At 39.1% G+C, this 13,864-nt stretch overlaps 1 protein-coding gene across 1 annotated transcript in view; it reads left to right on the forward strand.

The window, feature by feature from the left end:
* Positions 1-11,608, forward strand: part of LOC146772348 (kelch-like ECH-associated protein 1A) — an 89,944-nt gene extending 78,336 nt beyond the window's left edge. Inside the window, exons 6-7 of the mRNA XM_085640022.1 lie at positions 3,321-3,497; positions 6,825-11,608. Of these exons, the coding sequence (XP_085496148.1) occupies positions 3,321-3,497; positions 6,825-6,988 (341 nt within the window). The 3' untranslated portion in view covers positions 6,989-11,608. The remainder of the gene's footprint in view (positions 1-3,320; positions 3,498-6,824) is intronic.
* Positions 11,609-13,864: the final 2,256 nt, after the last annotated feature.

Below are 13,864 nucleotides of genomic sequence, written 5' to 3' on the forward strand. Positions count from 1 at the left end.
GAGCGATACAATGTGTCATAGTGGGCAGTAAAGACGTCATGTATGCCAAGTTGCGTGTACACTAGTTCCCCCCCCTCCCTCTGTACGGCCGTCACCGGGGTCGAGCGGGCGTCCTGTGAGATCAGCCACGCTAAAAGTTTGCCTGGTCTGTCGCCCAGGTGATGTGTGAGCAGCTCAAGCATACTTATGATTTTACCCTCTGCTCTGACATTACTCCTTTGTGTGAACCTTGTAGATACAAACATTTTTCGACAATACATGAAACACAACAGACACAAACAAGTTTTTATACATCCCAAAATGCACAAATAAAGCCTTCTAGTACATTGGTACAAGCACACATGCATACTCCACTCATATACAAAAAGGTGCCCAGAAACAGTGGTCATGGATGGACGTGCTCCTCTCAACTTCAGGCAGACACATGAATGGCCTTAGTTTGACCACCCTCACTTCTCTTTACCTTTACTTTGTATTGTGTACATTTGCCTGGTTTTTCTTTCCCCATACAACTTTAATCCTTACACTAACCCTATACATAATAACAGTATTACTTTCCCAAACAACATTAAGTTTAATATTTAAACAAACCTATACTTAATAACATTATTAGGTGAACATTGTGTTTACTAGACCAGACAACCTTTAATCAAATATTAATGTAAAAAGATTCGATGTGAAGAACAAGTTGACTCTACTGGCTGTAGAGTTTGGGTTCCATTCATCTGTGGAGAAAGAAGAGGAGTAAATGGGCTCCAGTTAATCATTTGAAGTGGTCTTATCCAAATATTGTGAGCTTGAAGATCAGATGGAAACCTGTAGGACACAAACAGGGCATTGAGCCACTTTGGTACACCGCTCTGTATTAGCCGGGAATCAGGATGTCCTTTTACTCTCTCTTTGTGATGGGCCTAATAAGAGCGAGACTGGTCCTGGGCTGGTTGTGTTCCGGTTCAGGAAGGACATGGACTTGCAGTTTGGACTGCACTGTTCCTATTGGAGCGGGGTCCAAACTTAAGTGGCATGGTGGACGAAAAATGTTGGATTGGGATGCTGCCTGAGTGATCGTCAGTGACTGAGATCAATTCAAGCATTCCATCTATCACTTTGTTTTTTGATGCCCTAATATTGATTGTCCTTAGTTCTTGAGTCGCTGGACATCATCCTTGCTAGTATTTACCCTTCAATAGTCTTTAGGGCAGTTTAACTGATTAAACACAGCTGCAAGTAAAGTGGGACTGCTTATTTAGCCCCTTCCCCGCTCATGACGGAACCGCTCCGTCATGAGCCACGGTTGCCGTGTGCCCATGACGGAACGGTTCCGTCATGCCACGACCGTTGGCGGCCGCGCCGCCCACGCGGCGCTGTTTCCCCGCCTGTGCGGGGGGACAACGCAACTGGGCGGAGTCATGACGGAACCACTCCGTCATGAGCACAGCTCAACCGTGGCTCATGACGGAGTGGCTCCGTCATGAGCACAGCGCCACCGCGCTGCCCCCCCGCACCCCCCAGCGCTGCGGCGGAATTCCCGCTGCAGCGAAAGGGTTAAAACCAGTAATACTATGGGTTGTATGCTTTGGCTTACGATTTTCGAAAATATACTACATATAAGGGATCCATAAATGTCCTAATGAATATGTACCTGAATTTACAAAAAAATATATAGTTAATTTGTGTATGCTAAACAATAAGCTTGTGGAAGACAATCCACCAGTTTACAGTTAGGGTTTAAGGTGCTGACAACATCATATTTATATATACTTTTTCCCACCCTGCAGCTGCAAAATATGTTTCCAGTGTAGAAAGCTCTTCATTGCACCCACAGTTAAATATCAGAGTAGGGATCTAAATTTTCACTCTGAGTTTACTTGCTGTTGCCTTTTTAAAAACACGCATGGTGTGTAGATGTCTGTGAATTCTCCCCACAATTGCAAGGTTCCAATGCACAACCATTACCCTGGGAATACTAATGCTTACAATCCCAGTCCAATTGTGAACCTCCGAGTGAGTGTCTTTTATATATTTGCAGATTCTCAGAGATCATAGTTTGGAACGAATTCCTTATTGTGAAGCAGTTCTTTCTTTGTTTTGCTTACATTTTATTTCTGCTTGGTATAGCCCTCCTGCTGTGATGTTTCTTTTCTTCCACTTAGACTGTACTCTCTTTGTGCTTGTTTTACAGTTCTCTCTGGTCTGGCTTCTGAGTGTTTCTTGCTAAACTGTGACAGCAAATTACTTAACAATGTCTGCACTCACTATTCCACACAGCCCAACCTTCTTTTAGCATTGAACTTTTGTATGTCTTGGATCTGGCCACCATATTATGGAAGGTTTGCAGGAAGGTTACAATTCAAGGGTGCAGTTTTGCCCTAAATGAAAACATCTGCCACAGCACAGTCACCTCTACACATACACCTGGCAACCACGGATGGTCACAATCACTATGTTTCTCCCACACTCTTCAAGAAGATGAATGCTGTGGTCTACTCTCTAGCTTACCTAAACTGGAAAAAGTATGTACACAAATACACATTGATCAAGGACATAGTCAGTAACCTTTTCCTAGTCATTGCCAAATTATGTAAAAGCAAAAAAATGCATTACTCCAAGGCAAAGCTGCTATTTGCACTATGATACTGTACTACTGGTCGCCATCAGAGTCACTGAAGACCTAATTGGCATTGCAAACCTTTTTCCTAGAAGAACTTTAGCGAGTTACAGAAATTTTACTCAAATCCCAAGTAGGATGTCACCAATTTTCGTCAAAGCACCACTCTAGATGCAACTAGCACAGAAGAGCTTTTATGATATCAGTTGCTTCAAATTCACAAAAGCCAAAAATTGCCTACACCTGCTGATCCAAAAGCCTCCAGATGCCCCCAGCCTGAGCATAAATTGATGTGTGAATGATTGGTTACACCTTTTCTCAGGAAGTATTATTTTATGATGTTATCAACTAATATTTCATGGTTTTAAGATGCAAAATTGTTATAGTTTTAATTAACTGAAACAATAAACTTAAACTTAACAGATGTGTGATGTATAATTAGTATTTTTCACACCAATACTACATTGTCCTTCTCCATGCTACTACATCCCGTTACAGCTCCACTCTTCCCAGCATTGAGAAGAGTTTCAATCAGTTAAAGACCATGTTGATCCTACCACAAGTAGAGGAAGAACAGCCATGCCCATGTGTAGACACTGCACACATAAGCAAGCTTTTGGTGTGCTCGGTCACCACTTTCTGTACCATTACCAGTAAGTTATAATTTAAGAATTCTCTTGTTTCATTTTGTACAATGCCTTGTTTCCTTTAGGAGTTGTGGCCATTGATGATTACATTTATGCTGTTGGAGGCTATGATGGCAGTAACCAATTAAACAGCGTAGAGCGATACAGTGTTGAAAAAAACAGGTGGGAGACTATTGCCCCAATGAAGCACCAGAGAAGTGCTCATGGAGTGACCGTGCACCAAGGGAAAATTTATGCACTTGGTAAGGATAACTCCTTTATGTTTGTTTATGAAGCCCATTTGAAACATTAATGATAGAAATGTCAACTTTTCATGAAACCACAGTGATTATGTTAATGTATGACTACTTTCCTGGAAGAGTATGTATACTTGTGACATATTGCTTCTCTAAGATATTCTACTCACAGTGTCCAAAAAACCTAATGTGTACTTCAACCTGTCGTGCCTGTTGAACTTTCAAAGATGGGTGAGAAGTAAGCTGAGGGAAATTCAAATTGGTGACACACAGAGGTTTCACACTCTTTGATGTCATTTTAGTATTGTATTTGGGACAGTCATCAAGCAAGTCTAAGGAAACTTTTGAGTATTGTGTGCACCATCCTCTTTTGGTGGTAAACCCACATCGTGCCGTGGTTTACATTCCTACAGAGATATCAAAAATTGGTTCTATAATTTTCTCTTAAATCCGTGAAAGTCTCAGAAGTTAGATAGGATTTGCAGAAGTGTACAGTATGGCACAACATAAGAAACATGTACTGCATCTATGGGAGGGTGTTCTATGCATATAGGAATTTGTACATAAAAGCTCCTAGTTTTTTCCTCCCTCTGTTCATCATCCTTCTCCTTCCACTGCTCGTCCTCCTTGTTCACTATCTGTTTCCATTGCTCACTCTTTTTCACCTACTCACCCTTTCACTCACTCTATCATCTACTCAGTTGCTCTTTAACTAACTATTTTGGCTTTCATACTCTTTCAGTCTTCCCCTGACTTTTTTCTTCTGTTCACTCTTTTACATTCTCAGTGATTTATACTGACTAATTCAGACCAGCAATCTCACACTTTTTCACTTGATTCCCCAAAATGTACTCCTAAACTGACTCCAGCACTCAGTTAATTCTTCTGTTCATTGGAATATTTAGACAGAAGCTCTCACTCCCTCTCCAGTTCTACCTTATTTGTTCTCCAATTTGCATACCTTCATCAATCACAGATTTATAACTCATTGTGCTAGATAGCTGGTATAGTCTGGTTGCTGATCATAAAGAAAGAAACCCTATGTGATCAGCCTGCTGGAGTTAAATCTACGCTATCTAGCCATCAACTCATTCCTGACTGAATATATTAGGCCTACTTTGCACAAACAAAGGGAATGTTCAGTTTAAAAATGCGGAAAGCAATCAGGTCCAGGGGTGCCGGAAGGAAGCTGAAACAATTTAGAAAAACTCCTGGAACAAAGATGGCAGATCACAGTTGATATGCCAACGTTGGGTAACTGAAAACAGATGTTTTAAATAGATTGCGCTGAGAAGATTAGAAGCAAATGGATCATCAATGACAGAGGACCAGCATAAATCTTTGATTAGAGTGGATCCCTCCTAAATAGACCTTTTTACAACAGCAAAAAGCATGGAGTGATGAGACTTTGTGTCCCTATATTCAGAACTCAACTCCATTGAGCGGTTGTGAGGTATTTTTTTTCTATGTATTTGCTTCAACATTATCTTTGACCTTTGACTAAAAGTCATTCTTAGATTGAAAGTATACAGAATGTGGCCAATCTGTTGTGCCCCCTGAATAGCGAATCAACAATATTGATGGGAAAGAATATCAATGAAAGAATATTGAAAATAAAATATCGACAGGTAAGTAAGTCTAGATATTCTATACCTTACTCCACATATATCTACTTAGACTGTACATATATGCTAAAGATACCGAGATGTGGAGTTAGGACAGTAAATCTATACTTCTATAATGACTTATCTTTCAAATTGATCCTAATCACTGCAGTGTGCGCCAAACAAATGTTCGTTCATACCCAATCTTCAGTTGCCAGAGAATCACAGGAGAGATTACCGTGCAGACTGGAGCATCTGTCCTATACTGAAGACCACATGTTGCAACACAGCGTCGCATCTCTAAATGGAAATGTTTTCCGCTTGTTTAGGTGCTGTACAGGTATTCAGTGTGCCTTCAGGTTATATTGACATTGTCAAAGAGGACAAGGTCCAACCATGAGTACTTCCTAAGTCATCATATTGAAAAAACTAGCATATGCTTTCTAGGAGTGAAGAAAGGTCTTTAAGTAGCCATGAAGAGGATAAATGCCCATACCGCCTTTATCTGACTTGCAGTTTACCTCTGTAAAAATAATCCAGGCAAGTAAACCCAACAGGACCAAAGATATTGAGAAAACTGAGCAACTCTTTGTTAAATATGACTTTTATAAACATATAGCTATCTAAATTGTCCATATCCAGAGGGAAAGCATAATTATAAGAAAGCCTACAAACTATTCCAAGTAAGTGCAGAGCTCACTCAATTATAGGTAAAGCAGCTACTGGTGCTCTTCCTGGAAACATACAAATAAAATTAATTTGAAGCACGGCCAAATATGCGTCTCTTTATTATTTTAAATTTTGTACATTGTTGACGTCGCATTGGCCAATTATGAGCACACAGTTGTGAGACACATTTGAGTCTGATTGGAAGTGTAAGTTCTTTATGATCCAGCATTCCTCAAGCTTTCCCCTTGCGATGATCGGTCAGTAGAGGTTGGTTAACAGCCATAAGCCAGTCCTAGCAGTTAATGCACAGGAATCTCTTAAATTAGACATAGCTAAATGCTGTTCCTTAGCCTAAGGTCTTTGACCGTAAGTAAATCAAATATATGCAGGAAACATTAGTACAATCTTATAGTTTTGTCACTTTTACCGGAGTGCTAAACTTAACACACCCTGTTGCCAGTGAGTGTAAAGAAAGCCACAGATTTGTTAGCTAATTACAAGTAACACACCACATACTTTCTTCAATTCGACAGTACAGAATTTCTGTAATGATAATATGGAAGTATCAACTATGGAGCCCTTAACCGATTCCGACAATAACCTCTAAATGTGCTACTATCCTTCCTTGGTGACGTGGACTTCGTGCATAACAGCGTTGTTTTTGAAAAAAAGAATTACCATGACGGCGGTGAAGATAAACAGGAGTATGGTGCATGTCACCAACAAAACAAAGACGAATCCAGTCAAAAGCATTTTATTAGAAACACATAAATGTGTGCATGAGATGGGAAGACAGGCTTGAACCGTAATTTCTCCAGCCTCACACAATTTGAGGTGCAGACAATGCAAATGACAAACTGAACATCATATCATAAGTTGCCAGAACCATTCATAAGAAACCACCACTTTTTTCAGTCAAGGTGAATGTAAAGGAAATGTAGCTCTAAACAAATGTCAGTTAACATGGAACTGGTTTTAGTTTGGGGTCTTCTGAATGGTTAATTACGCAGAAATAATAGTCAAATGAGATACTGTGAAACTTTATTTTGGTGTTTTTCAGGTGGGTTCAATCAGACTGGCTTTCTATCAAGTGTTGAGTGTTACAATCCTGAATGTGGCCTGTGGACAGAAGTAGCTGAGATGCCAACTGGGTACAGTGGAATGGGAGTAGCTGTAACCATGGAGCCATGTCCAGGCCATGCGGAGGAATGTGAATGTTGCTGAAGAAAAACACTCCTAGTCTCCAAATTCTTTCACCAAGAGATTAACCTGAGTCTGTTTCGGACATTCACTTCAATTGACATTCTGACCAGCACACCATTGCACTTTAAAACAACGCTTTCAACCTCAAAAATGTTTATCTCCTTTATAGGTTTCTTTTATTGGACTTGAATATGCACTACTGACAGTATTCCATTGGCTGATCTGCTTGGAATTTGGAAATAATGAAGATACAACACCCTTCTAATGGTGCTGCCAACATATCTGCCATAACTCCTTCTGTAAATGCTTACTCGCTAACCAAAAATTGGTTGCAGTACTTGGAAATTATATTTGACATGTACCCTATGATCTTGGCAGGAAATGTACATTGTTTCCTTGGTTTTCTTTGGTAATGGCCCTTTTTTGTTCATTGGGTCTCTTATAACACTTTATCTCTGCAAGGTCCTGGTCTGAGCGCCTTGCACAAGCTGATTATAGAAGACAAAAGTGTCTAAAATTAGAAGGTAGTTAATGTTCAAATAAAGGTAATTAGAAGCCTTGCCTAAGTCCTCAGAAGAAATGTACTTAAGACTATTGTTAAGTCACACCAAGCTACAAACATTTTATCTTGGTGAATTTCATTTAAACTGTAACAAGCATATAAAGTGGCAGCAGATTTGTTAAAAAAATATTGAGGTTGGAGCATGTGCTCAGAGCCATGCTTACGCTGTATTAGAAAGCACTTAAAAGAGTATATAAACAACATCTTCCTGAAGTTGTACCTCAAGGAAAGAGGTAAACTATGATTGCACACGCTTGCAATCAAAATTAATAAAAACGCTGCCTATGGGAAACTCAAAATAGTTCCATCAAAATATTATACTGGGACCACACAGGAAACCTCACGACAGATGTTCAAGCTCTTCCTCGCTGACTCATTGGCCTTCAGTACAACTGTCCCGTGTTGGATGCTAGAATTATTACACTAGATGAAGTCCAACACCAAGGTGTTCAAAGGTGATCAGGTGATAATTATCACTTATTCAAAGTTTTGTTCCGAAAATGGGACATAACGTGCTGTTTTTTTTGTTTTATACCACACTAAAATCTGCATGTCCAGGCATTTACCAGCCACCCTGCCCCCCAGGTAAAGGTCAGCAGGGTTGACCTACCAAAATTTACCTTAGGGAAATTGCAGGGGTGTTTGTTTGAAACAAAACTCCTAAAATGTGCAGTACCAGGATACAGAGATAGCTTTGAATTGCTTTGGGAAATGCCACTCCTGAACATTTTTCAGGAAACACATAAAGGTATATTTTCAAAGTTCTGTTCAAAATTTAAGTCATTTCAATAATGTTGTCATTAGCCAGTGTATTTCTATGGACAGATCAGTCCACTGTAAAATCTGATGATGATCAGTAGAAGGCATGATAAAAATACCAAACTCTAAGGTGACAAAGTAAGAGTGGAATGATTTCAGATCCAGTCTCTTCAATAAGAACATTTTAGGTCATTGAGACAATGCAACATGTAATACAAAGATATCTAGTTCAGATCTTTGGTTGCACTTGTTTTGCATTCCATTTATTTCTCTTTAGTTAAATGTTTCTTTTTTTGTAATTGTGTTCCCTTTTAAAGGACCACAATTTTACATTTTAGTCTGACCACCCCACATATTTTTGCAGATGTCTGGCTGAATTATCTAGTGTTACTGTAGTAGGAAGTCTATGTTCAGGCTGGGGAGAAAAGATTATTATGAAGTACTTTAAAACATTTCGCTGATTTACAAATTTATTTTATCCATCATTGCCATTCGCCACAACCTTCTGGGTTACTGTAACACCTATATAGGTTTGGGATACTAATCAAAGGGGATTGGCAGGTGTGGCGTAGAATATTTTTTAGCACCGTTTTAGTTTTCTATCAGTTTTCTGCTTTTAAGGAGTCAAATAACAGCGGATGAAAATGTTGCACTTGAACTGCGTTATACAGGTTTCCGTTTTTTTCAATAGTCTTTATTGAAAAGAAATAGTTTTTCTTTTTTCAGCGTTTTAGGTATTTCTTTTTGGTTTAATCATTTTAAAATCATACATTTGGGTAAGCACTCTGAAAATGTCATTTCATATCAATTATGCCTTGCCTTCAGTGCAATTTACGAAATAGCATTGTGTTTTTCAACACATATTTTTGGAATTAGCGATATTTTGTGTCTAAGAAGACATAGTTAAAATTAAAAATGTATGCTGAATTAACATGCATTGGTTTAATTCACCCATGGGCTTGAATTAAGGAAATGAAACGCAGTTTTATAACATATCCAGCTGACAGCAAAAGTTGAAATTAGTACCGCTGATTTATGTTTTGGTATATACTACCTTAATTGCAGATTTCATACTTTTACATGAACTTTAATATACTTTGGGTGCTTGACTTGTAAGGCTCAGTCTAATTGTCAGTTCATTTTGAGATTTACGTGCACTGATTGCCATATATCCCAAAAGAGCAAAGAAGTGCATATTGAAACAAGTCTAGTCACAGAATAAACAGTCACAGCAGGAGCAGTGGTGTCTGCAGTTTCCCTGGTCGGGTCAAAGCTATTTATGTTTCAGATTGCCCTTACCTTTTTTGAACACTTTCAGAAAAGCAGTGGACCATGTCTTGTTGAACTGCCAGTCATTTTGCACTGAGGAACACAATGACATGATTATTTTCCTTCTTGCCTTCAATGGAGACTTTGTACTCTTAAAATGAACACTTTCGAAATTCTCAATTTAGGTTGATCTTGCAGCAGATTAACTGGTGACCTAATGGCATTGCTTGATCTTCACAGGACTGCAAATGTGAGAATAATACTAAAATTGTTCAATCCGTGCTGCGTCACTGAGAAAGAGGTTAAAGACCAACATGACCCTTTAGAATATTTGTGATTACTTTATTCAGCAATGTGTAAATGCTTCTATGGTTGAATGATTTTGTTCTGTTTCTACTGCGCTTATTTATCTTGGTTTGCTTGGCACATATTAGATTTCTGTATTCATGGTTCTGCTCTTTGACATTCCATATGTTGGGCTCCCATCTTTTGTACATAAAGGATCTAACATTGTTCAAAGGTTTGGATTCACCACAGACCATTAAATGTAATATTGAAATACATTTAGTGAATTCTGATATGGGTTGGCACTAAAACCATGCACCTACGCATGCACAGATTTAGTGTGCATATATATTAATTGTGTCAGTGCATTTTTTCTTTACTTGAAACAAGAGATTGGAGGCAGGAACTGCTTTTGGCCAAATACAGATGATGGTGTAGTGTAGAACAACTGCTAATTTTATGCTAAGGCCAAAATCTAAATAAGTGTATCCTCCAGGTTTTAAAATCTTTTGGAATCCGTGTGTGTGTGTGTGTGTGTGTGAGAACCTGACAAAAGTGAACTGACTCAATAAAAATTTGAATTATAGAGATTGGTATCCCCTTTGGATTAAGCATACTTTCTGTATTAAAACAATCTTCCTTCACATTCATCAGAACAGCATTCTGCCACCTACACTAGCTAAAGGGGGTACTGCCATTTTTCCACTTCTCTCAGAATCCCCCCCCCCATCCATCCCTGATGTAGTGCTTAATGGATAATACAAATGCCTGTAAATTGGTCTCTACCAAATCTTTCCTAGCTTGACATAGTACAAAACTACACAGCTCGACTGTTGTTGGATTGAAATTACAGGCCAATACCCACTGGCCGTTATATCCCTCTACCAACTCTGAGTAAAACAAAGGGTGACTTTCAAAACAAGGTGCTCCACGGCTGTCCACTGAATACACTTTCAAACAGTTCACTGCATACTTACCGACCTGAAGCCTTTGGCTCGCCAACCCGCGTCTGGTGATTTCCTGACCCACTAGATATAAGAGATTCGGTGATAGACAGTCTCAGGTTCAGATCTCCTGCTTAGGAATGAAGTTAATAACGCTACATTTTAGACCAAAAATAGCTACTTCAAATCTTGAAGATTCTTAGGGACTCACCTCTTCTCTATGCCATTTATTTAATCCAATTAGCCTTACAACAGTCTTCTTCATTTGTGTCTAGAAGTCCTGCTGGTCAGATGCTGTGGACAGGCCATTCCTTCTACACACAGATGTTTAGGACTCATACTCTTCTTCAAGACTTTGTAAACATTTAGGACATATTCAACAGCAAGTATATACCAGCAATCTCCATCCTTGCCAGCTGATATAAAGGTGCTCTATCACCATGGTCTTGTAAATGTGCAATATTGCAACAAATTATTCCCTATATTTACCTTTGTCCTAAAGCACTCTAATAGCACCATATGCAGGTTTTATGTGCTGGGCTAAACACCTACATAAAATATAGAATAAAATGCAGCATTACACAAACAAACTAAAAGAAATGAAGTGGAAAATGCTCAGATTTCTAAAAATATTCTTACTATATTTTCATATAATTTGTTTTCTGGAAATAATGTATTGGAGTAATGCATTGTTGCACATTGATATGTATACTTCATTGTGTGTGTATATACAATATATTTGTTGAAGTTTACTGCTTGTGTTAATTTTATCAGAATAACCAATATGTACAGCCTTTAAGAGGAATACAATAAAATTAAAAAGTACCAGGCATGATCGTTCATTGACCAATTATAAATGAGAAATTACTGGATGTGTAAATGTGGTTTGTGTTGGTTAATTGCTTGTCATTCAGATTATTTGCACGTAGTATGTTAAGGTTTGAAAAACATGTTGGCTAACAGTAGACCTGGTCACAAAGTGATGTGGATTCCGACTGGGAGACATGAACCCTTGCACGGGGAGATCGGATACTGCAAGAAATGGACCGACTGATAGGGTGAAATGTTCATCATTGTAAAAGGCATACCAGAAATGATTTGATTTGAACATTTCGTTGATTTGATTCGAACATTTCGTAAACAAATGAAAACCTGGCTATTTGCTTCTCAACTCGATTTCTATATGTTATCCAGTTCAGCTCTCACCTATTAGATTCTGTTTCTAGTCTGAACGGCAGTGCTTCCATCTTTTCTCCTCAGAGGCTCTGATTTTAGCATGGGGAAACACGGTTTGGTGTAACCAGGCGCTCTACAAATGGTATTTGAGAACAGTTGGGTAGAGAGGTGGGAACACGGCTGGGGACAAAGACTGAAACTTTTAAACAAGGAGTTGCAAACACAGGATAGAGGGTCTTGGACACATGCTGGTGACAGGAGATTTCGATGTAGGCACCAGGATGGCGGATATGCAGATGTTTGGAGATATGTCAGTATGTTTGGTAGGCATAGAGCAAGTAAGGCACAAAAACCAACACAGGGGACATACCACCCTCTAAAGTATCATAACCCGGGCAGCCGCAGTTTCAAGAGATCTGTGCATCTCCATTTGTCTTTTACCAATCGCTCATATCATTATGAAAGTTAATAAGTACGTAATGCAAAGAGAAACAAGCCAGTCTGTTAAATGTAGCTACCTACATATTTAATAATACATGCAGCAGATCCGAAAGATAGCTGTTTGTACTTGTTGACCAAATTGGAATACTTATACATCTGTGCAATAGGCTTCAAGCTAGTACTTGGCCTTACTTCACTGGCTTCCACCCTGCTGCGGGGACCTTTACCCTTGAACCCCCTTGGCTTGACTTGAACCCTCAGCTCCTTGTGCTGAGGCACATTTGTGGTGAAGATGCTAAAGCTGAGGTCATTAAATTATGGTATAAACCATGATGGAAGAATTGATAAACGGCCATCAGATTTGCCACTTCTAATCCATTCTCTGGGTAGGTCACGGATAATCTACCTAAATGTAATAAAAGGTTGTACTTACTTGAAATTAATCCTTTACACTGTATGATCTACATTCTGATGGCGTGAAAGAGTTGGCGAGAGTAGAATAGGGCGGCATAATAAAGGGTACATATACATACATATGGTTGATCTTTGCTGGCTGACAAAAAATTGAGCAGGCTTGTGCTGATTTACTAGAAGATAGGATGGAGCAGGGATCCCACAGTTACAGTGGAAGGATGCTTAATCTCTTGGATAAGCGGCTACCTTATACATGCAATAATTAAACTAAAGAGAAAATGTAAATATTACTTGCACATTCTGACCCTAGAAAGACCACGTTTTAGAATGGATATTGGAAATGAAAATGAGGCAGGAGCTGGCTCTGTTTCAAGCAGCAGATGAACAATAAAATGTAAAGGCTGACCACATTGTGCTAATTGGTAAAGGTTATTTCATACCATTTATTTTCCCTTTTTACATTTGAACTCCCAGACTATGTTGTACATTGGCAGGGGCTAACAGGCCACAGTGTATCATGCAGTACGCGTCCCTTTCTTTGGTGTGATCCTAGGGGACAGGCTCATTTATCACATACAATTTCTCATGGGGCACTGAATCCGCTCAACTCTTTTCTGCCCCACCATCAAAGCTATTCTAGGGTGACGGCAATGTCTGCACCCACAACTTTATTGGTTTAAACAGTTGCACTTCTTGGAATGGTGCTGACCTGCCCAAGGATGCTGTAACATGAGATCCCTGCTGGTTGTTTGCTTTTTCTTGTGACTTTAGCAGCCCTACAGACTATGCTGGTGCATTTGACATTAAATGTGATTCTAAGTTTTACCTAGTACATAACAACCGACACAAAGTGAAGATTGTAAGTCTATGAGCATGCTGTATCTTCATATCAAAGTTAACTGTCGCTAGTAAGAATACAAAACCATAAAGTCTTTAAATTTGCTAGTGACCTTTGGTGAAAGTATGAGGAGTCTGTTCATTAATCGATCAACCCATCTCTTAATCAAGAGGGCGATTTAGTGCATTGCACAGTTCTGAAGCTTTTTT

Source organism: Triturus cristatus, chromosome 12 (genome assembly GCF_964204655.1).
Source record: "Triturus cristatus chromosome 12, aTriCri1.1, whole genome shotgun sequence".
NCBI classification, from domain to species: domain Eukaryota; kingdom Metazoa; phylum Chordata; class Amphibia; order Caudata; family Salamandridae; genus Triturus; species Triturus cristatus.